The following is a 21,313-nucleotide window of genomic DNA, read 5'->3' as shown; positions in this document are numbered from 1 at the left end:
TTCTTCCTCCCTCGATCCATCGATTCGTCTTTTAAGAACAAAACTGACAATACCTCAAATGTGATGTTACCTCTTCAAGCAAAACAATACTAATAAATTTTGAAAAAAACTATAAATTTAAAAGGAAACTAACAATGATTTCACATAATCCAATCCAATAATTTTCATTTTATTTTGATAATTTAAAGTTTGATCAGAAAAAAAAAATCAAATTTGTATTATATTACAAACACACAAAAAAACATATTTAACCTAATTTTATTTTATTATAACTAACGTGCATTTTCATGTTTTGATCCGGTTCAATCCAAACTAATAATGAACTGATCAACATACGAGTTCTGACTCAGTTTCATCCCTCTACTACTTTTTTTAATAAATTGTATTTACGTGTTTCGAATTTTTGAAATTTTCTTTTGCTCTAATTGCATAAATGGATTTCTGTGATGAGAAATCGATTTATACGCGCATACATTACTATTAAACTCATATTATTTACTTAATTACAAGTCACTTTGCACTACTCCTTCAACCATGCATAATCAGTGTATATCATATCCAGAGAACATGTCGCTCATCTCTAACTTTCAACATTTGACTCAACAATTTGTAGAAAATTTCAAATATTTTCCTTCACAACATTATAACTTTACGGTTTACACGCCCGCAAAATTATATTATTATTCTAACATAGGATGCATGGACCCGTTTATAATATATATAATTTTTCTACCTTCTTTTCATTTTTATGATTAACACTCTGATTTGTTCAATATATTTACTGTGTACTTATAAAATTAAATTACAAATTACTTTTTTAGTATTTAATTATACACCAATTTAAAAATTATTTAATAATAATATAAACTAATTTAGATTATTTTTTTAATTTTTAAAATGGTTTTTAATTTAGTTAATATAATAATTAATTATTTTTTATTTTTAAAAATTTATTTTCTTACCTTAATAACGAAAAGAAATGGTGTTATGAATATAAAATGGAATAGAAAACTCAAATTTATCTCTTGCGGATTTAGAAACCAAAGCCGACAATGTCAATTCCGAAATGTGAAGGCGCTGCCTAACTTTGACATAGTGCAGTGCAGCCTAACAAATTAGCATTATAAAATGGTCAAAACGAAAATGTAAACTTTTTGGATGAAGCAAAAGATTCTCCATAAATAGCCTCATTCTCCATAATCCCATATGCAAAACAATCCATCAAAACCAATAATGTCTTCCACAAAGCTCTTTTCCACTTTTCTTTTCTCACTAACCTTATCTCTCATTCTCCAAACCTCTTTTGGAGCTGACCCTCTCTTCCATTTCTGTTCAAATTCCCAGAATTTCACAGCCAATAGTCCCTATGAATCCAACTTGAAAACACTCATCAACTCACTTATCTACAAGACCCCTTCAACAGGCTTTGGTGTTGCCTCTGTGGGCCAAAACCAAAACCAAATGGCACATGGACTTGCTCTTTGCCGTGGTGACGTATCAGCCTCAGAATGCAAAACTTGTGTTTCTGAGGCACCCAAAGAAATCCTTAATCGCTGTCCATACAACAAAGGTGCCATCATTTGGTACGACTACTGCATGTTCAAGTACTCGGACACTGATTTCTTTGGCAAAATTGACTACAGTAACAGATTCTACATGTGGAACCTGAAAAGTGTGAGTGACCCTTCATCGTTTAACTACAAGACTAAAGAGTTATTGAGCAAGCTTGCTGAGAAAGCTTATGTGGACAATAAGTTGTATGCAAGTGGAGAGCAATATCTTGAGAATTCAGTGACACTTTATGGGTTGACTCAGTGCACTAGAGACCTTTCTAGCAATGACTGCAAGAAGTGTCTTGATGATGCCATTGATGAACTCCCAAGTTGTTGTGATGGCAAAGAAGGAGGTAGAGTTGTGAGTGGAAGTTGCAACTTCCGTTATGAGATTTACCCCTTTGTCAAAGAGTAGATATATACTTGTGTTTTATGGTTTCAGAAACCTTCTTATGCTATTTGAGTAATGCATGAATAAACTATAGTAAACTATTGTCTTTTTACAATTTTTTTTTCTTTTTTATCTAATATTTTATTTTACTGACTTAAACATATATAATTTTTTGATTTCTTAAATTTATTTTATGTGATTTTGGTCCTATATTTTTAATTGAACTGTTCAAGTTCTTGAATATTGTATTGTGTTATGAACCTTCTTTTAATCTCACACAGTAGTAAAAAATTGTTAAAATTGATAATCTTTTGTTTAATTCAGTGTCTAATATATAATTAATTGATAATATAACAACATTTGATATAATATGGCATTTTAAAAAAATCATGTTAAAGTTCACATGAATACTGTTTTAGTAAACCGTAATTAAAATGTATTTTTTAAAGTATGAGACATTAACAAGTTGATTTTTGAAACATATAAAATTATAGTAATTTCACTGAGATGTATTTCGTAAATAGTTTAGTCACGAGTCTTTGTTAGTAATTACGTGAATAAATGAATAATATTTTCAGTGTTATTTTTTTAGCTCATATGTACGTTAAGTGTATTTTAAAACATTAACCAAATTGAAACTTTTGGAACTATAACACAGTGACAAAAATTTTAAAACATGATAAAATTTGCTTTTATATCCAAAACCATAATAAAAAAATGTAAACATATATTTTTTAAATTATATGATTTTAAAAAAATCCTTATTTTCATAATTTTATATTTCTAAATTATTTAATAAAAATATAAAATATAATTTTAACATATATATATATATTAAAATAATTATCTGAACTAGAATCTAAACAATCTTAGTGTCATCGAACTAGAAGTTGTAACGTCTCATCTTTATTCATATACTTTATAGGGTTTACTTGCATATATACATAAATATAAATATATGTGTACATATGTATTATCTCGTAAGAGTACTCTAACATTGAACTTCAAAATTATACACAAATTATTTAATAGAAAAAATAAATTATCATGTAAATATGTTAGTATTATTATTATTATTATTTTATATTTATCAACTCATTAAAAAAAATAAATTATCAAATATTTATAATCAATTCAATAAACTAATAATCTTTTTATTTTATAATAGGTTCTTAATAAACATTTTTTAAGAAAAAAATAAAAAATAAATTTAGATCATAAACTAATATTAATTTATTTACTGATTAACTTATGCATAATTTGGTTTATGAAAACAAACATTTTAAGTTTTTATTTTATGTTTATCTCTCTTATCTTTATAAGATTTTTTTTTTCAAAAAACTGACTTTGAACTCTAAACTCAATTTTCAACTTTTAATTAACTACAAGAAAATCATGAAATAGAAACCAATTTTTAGAGACCAAAATAATTAGTTACAATAGTAACTAAAATAGAGACTATTTTAGAAACTAAAAAAAAATTGGTTTCTAAATTAGTTTATATTATTTTTTATTATTGTTAAATAATTTCTAAATTGGTATCTAATTAGCAACTAAGGTTTTAACTACCAAATAATTGGTAGTTAAAACCTTAGTTGCTAATTAGATACCAATTTAGAAACTATTTAACAATAATAGAAAATAATATAAACTAATTTAGAAACCAAATTTCTTTTTAGTTTCTAAAATGGTCTATAATTTAGTTACTATTGCAACTAATTATTTTGGTTTCTACAAATTGGTTTCTATTTCATGATTTTCTTGTTAGTTTGAAAAAAAAAAGTCAATGATTTTACTTTAAGATGCATTAAACTCCATTTAAATTCTTCTTCCAATCAAAAGGTGTCGTGTAGAGCTATCATGCCAATCCATGTTACCTCAAAATAATGTTATTTTTTTCAACTTTGAAGATAATGCTTAAAGTTAGAGGTTATTTCTATTGCAGTCACAGTTAAAACTTAAAAATGGCATAGTTTGGAAATTTCACATTAGATATGCTCGTAGTCTTAGTGGTTAATTATGTGATAATACTATTTCGTTCATTTTATAAGTGCTATATTACTTTTATAGTGGTACCCTAGTATTTGCCAATACACTTCCACTATAATTTGGAAAACTTATCTTTATGTAGATAGTGGCACCATTGCACGAGTTTAAGCACTATATTTTTTTTCACAATGAAATGTGTCAAAGACTGATGTTTTATTTGGATTAGAGGGAGATATATGAGGATTTGAGAAGTAATTTTAGAATGTTTTGAGAGAAAAATGTGACGAATGTTAAGTTGTTTGAATTAAGGTATGTATAGTAAATTTGTAGGAAAAATTTATTCAAATTTGTGAATAGTGTGATGCGTGTGAATGAATTTTTTTTTTAAATATTAAAAATGTAAGTTTACAAATTTATCTTTTTTTAAATAATTAAAAAATGATATATGAGTATTTTGGTATAAATTTTAGTTAATTATTTTTTTTTATATTATATCCAATACAGTTGAATAATCGATTATATATCCCTACAAGAAAATAATTAAATAGAAATCAATTTTAGAGACAAAAAATAATTAGTTAATATATTACCTAAATTAGAATCCATTTTAAAAACTAAAAAAATTGGTTTTTAAATTAGTTTTTATTATTATTAAATAATTTCTAAATTGGTATCTAATTAGAGACTAAGGTTTTTGTTTCCAAATTTAGAATCTAAATAATTGGTAGTTAAAACATTGGTGGCTAATTAGATACCAATTTAAAAATTATTTAACAATAATAAAAATTAATTTAGAAACCAAATTTTTTTTAATTTTTAAAATAATTTTTAATTTAGTTAATATAGCAACTAATTATTTTTTATCTAAAACTAATTTCTATTAGATGATTTTGTTGTGTGTATCTAAAATAAAACTTTCATAATTAATTAATTTATGTAGTTATAATTAGTACACAGTCAATATTCATCATACTGGATAATTGATTATCCTTCATTTATCTCCAAAAAATATAGTGAATTATCAATCAATCTCATACTCTTCATCACATGCAAAATGATAGAGAAAAAAAAAAGAGTAAAAGTAATAACTTGACAACTATTTACAACGTCTTTTTTCGTTGTATCGAGAGAAGCACCAACAATTATTCTCCCGCAGATCCGTGTTCTCCCTTCCTCACAAATAAGTGGATTCAAAGATAACACATTTGTGCTCTCCCATTGGCCACATTCCACCAACACATCCAAAGAGAATTTAAGTTTTCACTTTCTCTTTCTTCTTTCAACTTATTTACCTTTACAAATAATATAAAATGAAAAACAAGTGTGTTCAGTGTTAAAAATGTAAGTAAAGGACATCTTAAGATTCAATTTGCATCATAATCATTTGTTTTTTTTGTTGTCTTGGACTCATATTCAATTTATCTATATTAAAGCATTTGAGTCTGGCAAGTTTTCGTTTGGATTTCTCAAACGTAATAAACCTTTTTCTTTCAACGCGTATTTCATATACTTTTTTTTCTTTCTTTTCTGATCTATTTTTTAAAAGTAAAACATAGTTTTCTTTCCCTTTGTTAGTAAAATTAAATTTCCATATCTACAGAGAGTAGAGGGGCTGAGGTAATATCTGTCTGCTGAGTACATAATTGTTGACGTGTCGGTTGTCCTTGAGTTTCTTCAAGTTTCATTCTTTGTTGTAGATGTTCTGTCGGTCAGTACTTACGATTGTAATCCGACGCTCAAGTCAGTGTTATGATTTAAGTGTGTTATGATAGAATATAAAAAACATACCTTACTTTCTCACAACGAGTTCTATTTATAATGCTGACTCATGAACTTTTATCTGTATAGACTGGATAGATAGTTAACAACTAACATGCATAGTGGTTCTCGAATATCATGGAAGTGTATTTTTCAGTTTGTGAAGAGAGAGGAAGGTAAACGGTAAAAGAGTAAAACAGAGTGAGAGTTTGAGAAAAGGAAAAATGTATATCAAATATTCATATCAAATATTACAATTACAAGTGTATATAAAGGAGTTATAACCAATAGGTGGTTACAACAGAAAAGACTAAAAAGCAGTGAGATATATTATCCCTTTACATCCCCCCTTAAACTTGTGGTGGGGATGTGTTCCACCATAAGTTTACTCCTAAAATTAAAAAAATGATGCTCTTGAAACAGGTTTAGTGAAAATGTCAGCTACTTGATATTGACCAGGAATGTGCACCAGATGAATGTGTTTTTGTTGAACTTTCTCCCTGACAAAGTGTAAATCTAATTCAAAATGCTTAGTCTTGGAGTGCATGACAGGATTGGCAGCCATAAGAACAACTCCTAGATTATCAGAGTATATTGTAGGAGGAGAGAAAACTTGTCGGAGTTCTGCTAGAAGGGATTGAATCCATAACAGCTCGGCGAGAACAACAGTAACACTTCGATACTCAGCTTCTGTAGTGCTCCGAGAGACCACCTTTTGTTTTTGAGAAGACCATGAGATAAGATTCTTTCCAAAGTAGACACAATAGCCAGTTGTGGAGTGTCTATCATCCAAATCAGTTGCCCAATCAGCATCACTGAAACCCATTATGGATGATGTAGAACTGGGATGAAGATGGAGACCATGCGTAGTGGTGCCATCAACATATCTTAGAATCTGTTTCACAGCTTTCCAGTGGTGTTCTTGAGGAGCACGCATGAACTGACAGACATTGTTCACAAAAAAAGCAAGTTCAGGACGTGTGATAGTGAGATATTGAAGTGCTTCAACAGTAGATCTGTAAATAGTGGGATCTGGAATGGCTGTGCTACCATCTTTAGTTAACCGCAAAGAAGAAATCATTGGTGTGGGCTGGGATTTGGCATGAAGCATATCAGTTTGCAGCAGAAGATCATTTGCATATTTTTCCTGAGACAAGAATAAACTACCATCTGGTAGTGATGAGACCTGAACACCAAGAAAATAATGCAATATTCCAAGATCTTTTAAAGGAAAAAAAGTTTGTAGGGCATAAATAAATTTTTGAATTACATTAGATGAGTTACCAGTAATAAGAATGTCATCAACATAGACAAGAATGAGTAAGACATTACCATCCTAGAACTTTATGAACAGAGAAGAATCACTTTTAGAAGATTGAAAACCCATCTGTGTAAGAGTGTGATGAAGCTTCTGAAACCAGGACCGAGGAGCTTGTTTTAGACCATATATAGCTTTGTTCAGTTTGCATACATGTTGAGGATGCGCAGATGAAACAAAACCAGGTGGTTGAGCCATGTATACATGTTCTTGTAAGTCTCCATGCAAAAAAGCATTGTCAATGTCTATTTGATGTAGTGGCCAATTGTGGGAAACAGCTAAAACAAGAACAATTCGAATTGTTGTAGGTCGAACAATAGGGCTGAATGTGTCACTATAATCCAGACCAGGAACCTAAGTAAAGCCTTTTGCTACAAGGCGTGCTTTGTTGCGATGAAAAGTCCCATCAGCATGCAACTTGCGTTTGAAAATCCACTTGCACCCAACGACAATCGCACCAAGAGGAAGAGGCATTAGAGTCCAAGTGTTATTAGTTATAAGCGCATTATATTCAGATTGCATTGCTTTAAACCAGTTTGAATAAGATAAAGCTTGTTTATAACCAAGGGGTTCAACAGATGATGTACTAACCTGATATATTTTGGGTTTGAACACACCAGCTTTGGAACGAGTCACCATGGGATGATTGTTGACGATAGAAGCTGAAGCAGGTGGAGAAGAAAGAGACTCCATAGATTCAGAAGATATAGGTGCAGTGGTGCAAGCAGGAGCAACATAATTATTATTATTAGGAGTAGAATTATTATTAGGAGCATAATTATTATTAGGAGCAGATGGTAAAGAGGTGGATGAAGGAATAACAGTGAGGGGCACATTAGAATGAGTAGAAGATGACAAATCAGAATCAATAGAGAAAGGATTATTTGTAAGAGAAAAAGGAAAAACAGTTTCATTAAAGATGACATGGCGTGAGATAATTGTCTTACTAGAAGGCAACAAGCAAAGGTACCCTTTATGATTGGAATCATATCCCAAAAACAGACATATATAAGCATGATATTCAAATTTATGATGATTATACGGTCTAAGCAAAGGATAACAAGCACAACCAAAGACTTTAAAAAATTCATAAGTGGGTTTCTTGTTAAAAAGAACTTCATAAGGTGTACGATTGTTAAGCACAGAAGATGGTAAGTGATTAATAATAGTAGTTGCAGTAAGAAAAGCTTCTCCCCAAAACTTATAAGGTAAAGAGGCAGTTGATAATAAGGCTAAACCTATCTCAACAACATGTCTATGTTTTCTTTCAATTGAGTCATTTTGCTCATGTGTGTGAGGACAAGTTAGCCTATGTTGTATCCCATTATTATGCAGGGAAGGTGTAAGAGCAAGAAATTCCTTAGCATTATCCGTTTGTAAGCTTTTTAATATGCATCCAGTTTGTTTTTCAGCAAAAATTTTAAAACGCTGGAAAACTGAAAAAACTTGAGATTTAGAGGATATGAGATAAAGCCATGTAAAGCGCGAATAAGCATCAAGAAAGGCTAAGTAATACCGAGATCCATTAGAAGAATAGTATGGAGAAGGACCCCATATATCAACAAAAACAAGTTCAAGAGGACAAGTATAAACAGTTTTAGAATCATGAAAAGGTAATTGGTGATGTTTAGCAATAGTACAATTTTCACAAAAAACAGAGTGTTTAATACATGGTACGTTGCACAATTTCATTACTATGGTAACAGTGTTATAGGAAGCATGACCAAGGCGATTATGCCATAGTTGAAACTTAGAACACACAGAATTAACACTAATATTGCATACAGAAGGTTTGAGTTTGTGACTAAACGGAGGAAACACATAAAGACCATCTTTAAGTTTTCCTTGTAGAATGATCCGCTTTGTATCCTGTTGTTTGACAAGGCAGTAATCAGAATAGAATTCAAAGAAGACATTATTGTCTTTAGCAAACTTAGAAACACTTATAAGATTTTTGGTGATGTTTGGTGTTAGAATATATAGCTTTAAACTAGAGGGGGGGTGAATTGTTTAAAGAGGGTTTTCGAAAACTTTTAAGCCAAGAATGAAATTACTTCGAGAAACAAATGAAAAGGAATTCAGTTTGCCAAAACACAAAGCAAAACAACAGCACCAGAAAAACAATTGGTTGTTTCACAGAAACAATCGGTTGTTTATACCAGTAAACAAATATCAAAACTGAATTTTAAGAGATTAAGGATAGAGAGAATGCACACAAATGTTTATACTAGTTCACTCTAAACCCAGAGCTACATCCAGTCTTCTCAGAAACCACTGAGGAATTCCACTAAGCAGTCAAACCTAGATCACTTACATCACAACCAAGAAAGTGACATTGATCCCCTCAAGACACACACTTCTCTTGCCAACACACCAACACTAAGAATGTTGATCTTGATCCCCTCAAGAACACACAACACTTCTCAGCAAAAACACAAAAATTCTTGTTTAACAGAATACAAGGATTACACTTGTTACAGAAGCAAATCTGAAATCAATACAAGCAGAAATCCTATCTCACACTCTTTGATCAGTCTCAATCTCTAAGCAATCTCAACTCTTTGAAAATCAGAATCTTGTTGTTCTCAAAAGATTGTTATTTCTCAAATCTGTTTTTCTGAATTTATTCAAAGATGTTTGTTATCAAATCTTAACAAACTTATTCATTGCATTTAAAGATTGGTCAAAGCATTAAAGACTGGAGCGTAAACAATTAGAATAATTTAAAGCTCAGTCAAAACAAAAACCATTTTTCTGTTATGGTACCAAAACAAACAATCGGTTGTTTCCTCGAATCAATCGGTTGTTTTGGTTTTAACAGTTCAACCACTTGAAAAACAGTTTTCAATCTTTTCTAAAAACACCTAAGTATAAAACAATCGGTTGTTTCGACAAAACAATCGGTTGTTTTTCACTTAGTTTGAAAAACACTTTTCTTTTAAAAAGATTGAGAATGCCTATGCTTTGGATTCAATCAAGAGTGGATTACATAACCAATCTACCCCAGATCCTAACTAAGACAGCTCAGCAGCAGCAAGCACAACCAAGCCTTCAACATCCTTCAAAGGATTTGGATTCTTCAAAGCTTGAACACCACTTGGTTCAACATTTGGAACATGAAGAAGTTGAGGAAGACGAACGACAGTGTTATGGTAAGGAGAAATATAAGTGGCAGAGCCAATGTGAGTAATGGGAGTACCTGAACCATTACCTAACTTTACATCCTCGGTGCCATTATAATTGGATTGTGGTAAAAGCACTGAAGTCACTTGTGAGATGATGTGTAGCACCGCTGTCAGGATACCAGAGAGGATCGGTGACCGTAGATGGTGCTCCCAAAATAGATGGTTCAACAGATTCATTCACTGAAGCAAAAAAAATCAGTAGCATTAGCATTGATAGAGCTATTTGAATCGGTGTCATACCTTTGCCAACAACGGAGAGCTGTGTGACCCATCTTTCCACAGATTTGGCACTGAGTCTTGAAATTAGGGTTTCTGTTTGACGCCCCAGAAATTCGATTTGACGCTCCAGAGAAGCGATTTGGGGGTCGTCCACCACGGCGACCACCTCTGTGAGTTTGATTCATCCATGGTTTGTTGTATGTGGGGTTTGACGGTTGCCAAGAAGCTGTTGAAAGATGTGCTTGAACAATACCAGAATCCAACAATCGATGTTTGTCAAAACGCTCCTCTTGAGCAAGCAGAAGAGCCTCAATGTCTTCCACTGTGTATGGATCGATGCGAGAGGTGACGGAAGTAATGAAACCGTCATATTCGTTTGGTAAGCTGTCCAGAATAACTTCCTTCGATTTGATCATCGATCGAGATTGGGGCATCGACAGCGACAAATGTATCCACGATTTTCTTTTGATCAAGAAGATAGGTGGAAATGGAGCGATCTTTCTTAGGATTGCGTAACTGTACCTTGAGTTTCTTAATTTTGGCTCGAGACTGAGTGGCATAATACGTATGCAGTTTATTCCATATTTGATACGCTCTGTGAAGACCCACCATTTTTGTCAAGATTGGCGTTGTCATGGACGCGAGAAGCTAGGCAACGAGAAGGTGATCCTGTTGCTGATGCCGAAGAAAAAGAGGATTAAGGGTGGGCGATTTTGAATTTTCAGCAGTGAGAAATTCTGGAGGTGATGAAGACTCCTCCAAGAACCGTGAAAGATTGAGACCATGTACAATGACAGTGACTTGTTGCTGCCAGAGAAGAAAGTTATCATCATCCAATTTCAACGAAATTGGAGTAGAGAAAGTATGAGGTGTGAAGGAGGAAACACCAGAAAAATTTTCAAGATTGGTACCTGAAGAAGAAGAAGATGAAGAAGGGGAAGACATGATGAAAAAATAGCTCTATATACCATGTGAAGAGAGAGGAAGGTAAAGGGTAAAAGAGTAAAACAGAGTGAGAGTTTGAGAAAAGGAAAAATGTATATCAAATATTCATATCAAAGATTACAATTATAAGTGTATATAAAGGAGTTATAACCAATAGGTGGTTACAACAGAAAAGACTAAAAAGCAGTGAGATATATTATCCTTTATACAGTTTGATCAATTTTTATCGTATCGTTATATTGAAATATTTCCCAAATATTTTAAAATATGACTCGGTTACCGATCAAGGTACACATACCCATACCCTTGTCGAAAATAAATATTCAAGACTTCCCATTTGCCTTCCGTGTCTTTTCTACTTTTTTGTGTTCTTTTGTTAAAAGTGAAATTGAGTAATTTAGACGTCGTGTATTTTGTTTTTAAATACTTTAAAACAATTGCATGATTTCATTTTTTTTCCATATTTATTTTTTAAAAGTATAGCAAAAAATTAAACTCTTACAAAATCAAATTATCCATTTCTTTTGAGTGAGTGGATAATTAATTCATATTTTTTAGAGTAAAATAAAATTATACATTTTTTTTATATAGAATTTAATACATGTAAGAGAATTTACAAATAGTTCAATCAATTTGACGTAATTATTTTATAGAAAATAATATAAAGTAATAATCCTTTTCTATCCATAACACTTTTTTAGAAAGGGCCAATTTTCTTAAACATAATTAATTGTTTCCCAATTTTTTGTGCCAATAATTAAAATTTGTAGAAAAATGTCTCTTATTAAGTTTCCTTGATAATTTTTTCCTTCCTAAATTTTGTTAGTTTATTTATATATTGATATCCATCTTTTCAAAATACAAACACTTAATTACTCTTTATTATTATTATTATGTTAATAAAAAGTTATTAAATAATTATATTTTAAAAAGATATTTTTTTCTTTCGTTATGATATGACATGGTGATAATTACGAAAAAAATGTTAGATATAAAAGAAGAAAGTGACAGAAGCCAAGATATTTATGAGGTTATACAGTCAGGATGCAGACGTTTATATGTTTGACTTACATATTTTGGATCTTATATTCATGATGATATTTTTACTTTTTACCACCACAAGAAATCATGTAATTAGTAAAAAGTTTTATTAGTGGTTTTGTTAAACAGTAAAAATGTAATAATTTCTGACTGGAAAACAAATAACCGTCAAAATCGATATACATTTTTAATTTTAATTGTTGATGATTTTTTTATAAAACCTTTATATTAATGCTTAAAAACAATTGAAAACTATATAATTTTTTTTCCTATTCCTATTAATTCATTAATTTGTTTAAGTGGTTATAATTAATTGTACGTTAATAAATTTGAATAAAACATTTTATAATTAACGAACAGGATGGTTCATAATCGTTAAAAGACCTATCAATCATTAATTTAACGAATATGAGTTCCATGGGAAACCGGAGACCTTCATAGTACCGGTCACGATGGTTTGAATATGATAGAAGGAATGTAAAAAACATATTTTTCTCCGACTTTCCAAATAATATTGGATAACATCATATGTGGAAGATAATTTAGAGATTGAACATAAAGATTATTAGGTTTGGGTAAAAAAATTAGACACAATCAAGATAGGTAGTGCTAAACTGCATTTTAATATTACTCCATAAGAATGACGTTACTTTTAAGGTCATTATTATTAACAATATCTTATTATAGAAAATCAAATTCTGGTTATATGAATACACATAAAATCTATTATCACCGTACTAGAGGAGAATTATATTATAATTCTTATTCTTATTCTTAATCTTCTTATAATTATTAATACTATTATTAATATTATTATTCTTTTAATATTAATATTATTATTATTAATTTTAATAAGATAAATAAATTGGTTAAATGTGTTATTTGTGGTTCTTTTTCTTCTAAAATATCAATTATATTTCGGTGGTGATGTAAATCTCTTTTATTTTTAGGGGTTTTCTGAACCCACATTACTTCTAAAGGTTTTCTAAAATTCCAATTACTTCCAGGGTTTTCAAACCTCATGTTATTTCTCGAGATTTTCCAAACCATTTGTTATTTTCAGGGGTTTTTCAAACTCCTATTATTTCTAAGGATTTTTCAAACTTCCTATTACGAAGTGGACTTTAAGCCTAACTCAACCCCATAAAACCGGCCCATAAAACCCCCTCACGCCGAGACTGCCAACTCGTGCGTGGGACTATATATTTTGGGTGGTCCGATAGCGGCCCGATAGCAGGTGGCACGATAGGCCCAACACAAACACTCGCTAGGATAGGCTCGAAAATGGCTCTGATACCATATTAAGAAGTGGACTTTAAGCCTAACTCAACCCCATAAAACCGGCTCATAAGGTTGAGGTTTGCACCCACTTATATACAATGAAAGGCTCTAATCTCTAGTCGATGTGGGATCTCCAACACTTCCGTTACTTTCATTTTTTTGTGTTTTTTTTTAATAGGTTGTGTTTTTTTAATGCACATAAATCCTAAAATAACTTATAAAAGATAATTATTTTAAATTTTGAAAACTTAGTTGGCTCCAATTTTTACATTTTTTGTTCTTAAAGGAAGAACCTAAACAAGTTCTCTAATACCACGTATATGTGTGTATGAAATCATCATTTTAATTGGAATATACAAAAGTTATAGAACACATAATTAACAAACTATTTACTCATTAAAATATAAAAATAAAACAAAAACCACATAGTCGTTGGATTTCACCAACCCAAAAACATGACACAAGATTCAACCACAACAAGTAGCGCGACCTTGATGGTGTTTTTTGCAAGCTCCACCACTATAAGAAAAGTTGTAATGACAAATAAGACTTGATGACGGAAATAAAACTGTGGTTACAATGTTTTTTAAGAGTCTAGTTCAAACCTTTTATGACAAATAAAAGCCCATGGGCAAAGTAAAATCAATCAAACCAGAAGACAAGAAGAATAACAAAATTCACTAGTAGTTGTGCAAATTTTTTGCAAAGTAATCTAACGGTTTTATGATCATCATGGGGTCTTTTTTTTTTTGTTTTTACCAAAATGGGGTCGTTGTCAAAAAAATTACAAATATGGGGCAAGTCGTGACAACTTGGCGCGACTTCATATGTAGAAGTCATGCCAACTTGGCACGACTTTGCCACGTCAGCCTGAAGTCGTGTCAACTTGGCACGACTTCTGTCACGTCAACCTAAAGTCGTGCCAAGTTGGCACGACTTTGTCCACATCATATTTTTTTAATTCTTTTTGTTTTTAAATAAATATATATTATAATTATTTAATTATAATTAAAATTATAAGTTATGTAATATTTGAAATTAATTTGATAAATAATTTTTTTATGAAGGTATAAATACTTAGGTAAAGAAAATGAGAAAATTAATAATCAAACTTGAAATTGAATTTTATTATCAATCTTGTTTGTGCAGACAATTACTTTTATTGTGACCTTCGATTCTGCAATATGAACATTTGTTTTGTTTTTCATATTTTTTATTAATCTAATAACCAAATTAATATATTACATTATCGTCAAACATGATCCATACACAATTATTCATTTTTTTATTGCTTAAAACTAACACCCTTAGAAAATTATGTATCAAATTAATTTTAAACATTACATAACTTACCAGTCAATATCTAAATAAGAAAATTTTACAGGAAAATTAAAAAAAATAAAAATATATATATATATATATATATATATATGACGTGGGCAAAGTCGTGTCAAGTTGACACGACTTCAGGGGTTGACGTGGCAGAAGTCGTGCCAACTTGGCACGACTTCTGCATATAAAGTCGTGCCAAGTTGGCACGACTTGTCCATATTTGTAATTTTTTTGAAAACGACCCCATTTTTGTAAAAATGAAAAAAAAAATGCTCCATGATGGTCATCAAACCTAATTTAACAAGTCCATGGGCACAGTAAAATCAATCAAACCATGCATGCATTAGAATGATGTATATGTCAAAATATAAACATAAATAGGCCTATACATATTTCATTACAAAAAAGTAGGAAAATATAAGAGCAACGACAATAGTTGTACCTTGTACTTAGCAACCACTTTCACTAACCTCCTTCTCGTCACCTTCGTTGAAAATCAACCCCACACTGAAATAGTGAAACGAGAAATCAAGCGAATAGAGTGTTCATTGAGCAGAGAGAAACCTGAGAAATGCATAGTGGTTTCTATTTCAAAATGAAAACATACTACTATTTTGCAGATAAACCAAGCAGGAAAATGAAAAGCAATTTTGAGAAACTAAATGGGAGAAAATGAAAACATGAGAAAGCAGAGAGAGATAATGCTTGTAGAGAGATGAAGATTTGCCAGGGTTTGAACTGCCTCTTTCGAAAATGTGAAAAGTTTTAGGGCCACACTTTTTTACTTATTGGTTATTGATAAATTATAGACTACAATAAAAATTTGTGGTTTAAATTATCCACATTTTGGACTCATGATTTATAATATTTATAAATTACATTTTTAAAAATGTTGTCATTTTATTTTTAAATTAGAAAAAAAATACATTTTTATTATTTTAGGCCATATTTTTTTAGTTTTGTTTATTCTTTTTGTAAAGTGATGAACATATATTTATTCACACTCAATAGCTTTAATCATGGATTATTGGACTATAATAATAAATAAATCCATTGCTTTAATTTAGATTCATATAATTGGGTTTATTTGGCCTTAACTATTATTATTGTTAATTTTGTGTTTTTAGAGTAAATTATCCGGAGGATCTACCTTTGTGAATGAGTCAAATATGCAAAAGTCCACGTTGCTTCTTGAACCAAAGCAGGAAACAAATTCTGAGGAGAAGAAAGAGAAGATAAAATCTACAATATCTTAAACAAAATTGGAAGCAAATCTTGTGCAAAATACAAGAATTCTGGAAAGTTGGAAACTTGGAAACTATTAACAAAATATAAACTACAATAATTTCTCAAGATCCTTAGAGCAGAAAAGCCTATAAAAGGACACAAGCTTCAAGGAGAAAGAAAGAACTTCATAGGATTTTCTTAGTTTCTTTTCTTCTTTGTAATTCTTTTGTTTTGCCTTTGTATGGAAGGCTAAACCTTTTTGGTTGATTCTTTTGTAATTTCCCATTTAGTTCTGAGGTTTTGTTCAATAAAAGTTTCAATTTTTAATTCTCTATAGCAATTGTAATAGTCTAATCTCCTGGAAAACTAGTTTTTGTGAGATGTTGTACTTGAACGCATGATTGAGAGTCTTCCTTATCTTAAACTTTGGTTTCTTAGTTATTCTAATTAATTTCTTGGGCACATGATTCAAGAGAGAGAGGAGATAAGCATTCCCATGAAGTATACGCATGGAACAAAATGGGTATTGATTAAACCAGTAGATGCATGCTTTACTGGTGAGTTTCAGTTGAATTAGATTGGCGCGTGTTCAATCTGGTTTAACTCTATTGGATGATTGAGAAAAGATTAATCTTTAGAAAACCTATAAAGAATTCAATGGTGGAAGAACTTGAGAATCAACCGCTTTTTATTTGTTATTTTAATCTCTTTTATATTTTCTTAACAACTATCTCAAACCCCCTTTTAATTTTTATTGTTATTGCTAACTTTTATTGCTTGCAGATAAATTCTAAACACTGATCTACTGAGTTTACTATTGGATTCGCTGGGAGACGACTTGGGGTCATCTGACCACAATTATACTATCATATCTCTATTGTTAGACAAGTCTACGCTAGAATCATATTAATTTGACAGCAAAACGACAACTATCATAAATGTCACACTACAAAACTATGGCTTAAATATCCATACCTTGAAAATTGTGGTCTATAGTAGTTTATAAGTCACGTTTGTAAAAATGTTAGCATTATCTTTATGGATTGGACATTGTCTCAGCAAAGTGGTGTCTCTCGTAGGTTCGTTGGGGTCAATTTATGAAGCTACACTACTGCGGGAGAGGTTGGGATATGCGAGAATCAAAATACAATTGCCCATCAGTTGTTAGGTGTGGAGGATAATGGACATCAAGATAAATGGCACAGTCTACCTGTAGTACTAAAGGAAGACGTACCCAATGAAAAACAAACATATTGCAAATGTGGATCTAGTGACTATTTATTATCTGATATCACTTCTTCGATCGAATATGAGGAGAATGTTAGCTTGGAGGCATAATGCTCCGACATGAGCAGAATGGAGAAAATGGTACGAGGCCCAACCTAATAGTTGAGTCCCTAAAGATTGATGAACATGATATTCTATAGTGGGGAATGAAGGAGAACACGAAAAATGTGGGGAGCATAATGGAACATGTAAGTTAAATGTGGAAAAGGAAAGTTTAGAGGTGGGTATTAGCTAATAAAGCGAAGTGCTAAATGTAAACACGAATAAGGGAAATAAATCGCTAATGGAAATTATGGAATCAATAGACAGATCACTTGGAAGAGTCAAATGATAAGTGTCAAATTCAGTAATATTTCATATTAAAATATAGTCACTTATGGATATTAATTGATAAAATAAACATAAAATAACCCTTAATTTATGATTTTATACCTTTTTACATATTTTGTGATTTTAATTTGAATAAGAACGATTTACTCCTAAATTTATGCTAATTTCAGGATTCTAGGGAAGCATGGAGATGATTGGGCAAAAGGAGAATATACAAAGCTGAAAAGGGAAAGTTGGAACGCACCAACACTCACCAAAGCTACCCCAAACTCGCAAAAAGCCAAAACACCACCAGTGGATCTCGCTCAAGTGAGCTCAATCTCGCTTGTGCGAGATTGCTTAGTAACGTTGGACCTTTTTACGTGAAACTCGCTCAAGCGAGCCCATTAACGCCCAAACAAATTAGGTTAAATAGGAGGTTTGAGGCACAACCCTAGACACCCGTGATTGAGAGGAAAACACACCATTGAGTGAATTATAATCCAATTGGGAGAATAAGAGGTGTTATAAACCCTAGAGGAGACAGCCCGTTAAGGAGAAACATCTGAAGTCTTCTTTTCTTGTTCTCCCTACTTGTAACAACCATCATTTGTGGCTACTTCTACTATTTGGGTTTGTGAGTAATCTCTTCAAACTCTTATGTATTGAGGTGATATCTAAACATAATATTATATTCTTGATTGATGATTGATATTATCATTTTGTTAGTAATGCTTGTTCGCCTTGATTTCAAAATTTAGATTTGACTGGAACATAATTCTAAGTTAGTTTCTAACCCAAATGATAATGCTTAACATATTTGAATGTTAAGAATAGATTTGAAATGTTAATTGCTATCAACGTCTCTTACTGATAAGTTGTTTTTATAAATATGCGAGAAATTGATATTTAGGAAACATCTTAATAATTTTATATGCGAGGAATCGATATAAATGATTTTTATACGGACATCAATATCAATTAAAGGACACAATATTGTCACTCTAATCAAAATAGAAAAGAGTGAGAAAGATGAACCCCAATCACTATTTGTCCAATTGAAACAACAAACTTTTTGACTTGTTTTCTTATTAATCAATACTCTTTCTACCCCAAATATTATTAATAATTTCACTTACGTACTTAATGAAATAATAAACTATTTACATTGTTATCTACTTAATTTTGCAGGTCTGGCGTTGAACAGTTTTCATAATATTCATTTTAACGACGTCTAAGTAAAATATAATTTTTTTAATTATAAAAAAAACAAAGTTATCTTAAATATAAACAACTAAGAATATATTTAAGCAAAAATACTTCAAATGTTTTCCACCAAGGTTAGTGCGTGCTCCAATTCCTCCTAGGAATCAAATGAAAATGGAGGAAATGGGTATTTATTAAGGTTTGCACTACCCTCAAGTCAGCGACTTCAACTCCATACAAAGTAACCTCCATTTACAACTTCGAACAAACTCAACAATTAATCCCTCCATCCAAATGCATTCCATCTTTCTCAATCTCTTGCTGTTCTTTATTTTCTTCCAAGGTGCCAATTCTATAATGAGCCCTTTATTTCGATTCTGTTTTAACCACGAAAATTACACTGATTCTAGCCCTTATGCTACCAATTTAAACCAGTTGTTTGATCTGTTACACACCAAAGTATCCCTTAATGGCTTTGCACTTGATTCCATTGGCCAAGGCATGGACAAAGTGAATGGTCTAGCTTTGTGTCGTGGTGATGTCAACGCCACAAACTGCATGTCTTGTGTCGATGATGCAACCAAAAAGCTTCAAGAACGGTGCCCAAAGAAGAAGGGAGCAATAGTTTGGTACGATTACTGTCTTCTTAAGTACTCTAATGAATACTTCTTTGGTGAAAGTGATGAGAAGAACAAGTTTTATATGGTTAACATCTACGACGTAGATGACCCTGCTACTTTCAATGCTAAAGTCAATGAGTTGCTGAGTGCTTTGTCTTACAATGCTTCTCAAACTCCCATGTTATATGCCGTAGGGGAATTGCAACTTGAAGAAGCAAAAACACTGTACGGTTTGGCTCAGTGCACAAGGGATCTCTTTGGCCCTAGTTGTAAGAAGTGCCTTGATGAAGCTATTAGTGAACTTCCAGATTTTTGTGACGGAAAGGAAGGTGGAAGGGTTGTGGGTGGGAGCTGCTATGTTAGATATGAACTATACCCTATTGTTGAGGCCTAGACCATAACTTTTTAAGTTTCTGCTACATCCAATTGAGTATATCTGTTATATTTGATGACTAAATAAATGGTTTTGTGGACTCAGAAGCAGCCCAATGGAGAAATTCTTGGGTACACACTACTTGTCAACACTTTGATAACTAAAACTTATTTTATTCTTTGAATTGGTAAGACTTTGTAATGGCAGTTTTTAGATTAACAAAATCTTCAAAAATTGTAGTTTGAAGAAATTTAATGATAATAAGTTGAATGTTTTGCAGAGTGAAATAATCGTTAACTTCATGTATTGGTTTGATTTCTTTTTAATTCCAAAGATGTTGTGTCCTCTTACATTGAAGGACTAAAATGATGATTTATTCTAATGGATTTATACGAAGTCGTGTAGTTTACATTAAAAAAATTTATCTATTTTTAAAGACAAAACGATTTGGAAGGAAACATAATTAGATGTACACATTTTCTGTGACTGGTGTAGTGTAGCTTAATAAGATTTTACTTTTACTTGGGTTTAAAATTCCTTGCTCTTATTATGGAAATAAATTGCACTGAGATCAAGGAGTAGTTCAGAAAAAAGAAATTCATAAGTATAGGTCGCCACAGGTTTAAGTTTTGCTGGCCTTGATAATGCCGAGTGCATATTTACCTATAGAAATGTATGAGATTGATACCAATGTTTTCTCTGCATTTTTATTGTGTTCCTTATTGAATCCCTACTAGCCAACATAGCAGAAAATAGTTTAATATTCTGCCACGATGGGTTGGTTGGATGCATGGATTAGGTGCACCACTGGGGAAGAACAGGCCAAGCCTCAAAATGATTTCCCTGTACATCTCTGACATTTATTCTACAAATGAAGGGAAAAAAAATTATGCTGACAGATTTTGATTGGTTAGACTAGAGAAAAAAATTGCCTGTGAAACTATTTGGTGTATAATGATGTGCGTGCAAGTGAACTAAGTCACATATTTTTATGATGGAATTGATAAATTAGTTTTCAAATCATAAATGTAAAAAAGGCTGAAGTTGAGTTGTTGTGAATCCAACAACTATCATCTGAAAATTCTACACCTGTGAATCCGCCAGGCATCAACCACCCAAACGCCTCTCACCCTTCCACTTGGTCAGAAAATTTAACAAATAAAAAGTTAGGAATCATATGGAAGAGTCAAGACAGGCAGGAAAGAGTACTTGCATCCCAACCAATATAATCCCTCTTATCTCTATGACTTTACCAACTCCAGCATTGCATGAACCACAA

At 31.4% G+C, this 21,313-nt stretch overlaps 2 protein-coding genes across 2 annotated transcripts; both read left to right on the top strand.

The window, feature by feature from the left end:
- Positions 1–1,157: 1,157 nt before the first annotated feature.
- LOC137835527 (antimicrobial ginkbilobin-2-like protein) lies at positions 1,158–2,053 on the top strand. The gene has a single exon (XM_068644068.1). It carries the CDS (start codon positions 1,207–1,209, stop codon positions 1,966–1,968), a length of 762 nt encoding a protein of 253 aa, XP_068500169.1. The 5' UTR covers positions 1,158–1,206; the 3' UTR covers positions 1,969–2,053.
- Positions 2,054–19,181: 17,128 nt separating this feature from the next.
- Positions 19,182–20,168, top strand: LOC137834509 (antimicrobial ginkbilobin-2-like protein). The gene has a single exon (XM_068642538.1). It carries the CDS (start codon positions 19,336–19,338, stop codon positions 20,053–20,055), a length of 720 nt encoding a protein of 239 aa, XP_068498639.1. The 5' UTR covers positions 19,182–19,335; the 3' UTR covers positions 20,056–20,168.
- Positions 20,169–21,313: the final 1,145 nt, after the last annotated feature.

The sequence above is a fragment of the Phaseolus vulgaris genome, chromosome 5 (genome assembly GCF_000499845.2).
Source record: "Phaseolus vulgaris cultivar G19833 chromosome 5, P. vulgaris v2.0, whole genome shotgun sequence".
Lineage (NCBI taxonomy): Eukaryota > Viridiplantae > Streptophyta > Magnoliopsida > Fabales > Fabaceae > Phaseolus > Phaseolus vulgaris.
This window is presented reverse-complemented; position numbering and strand designations above follow the sequence as displayed.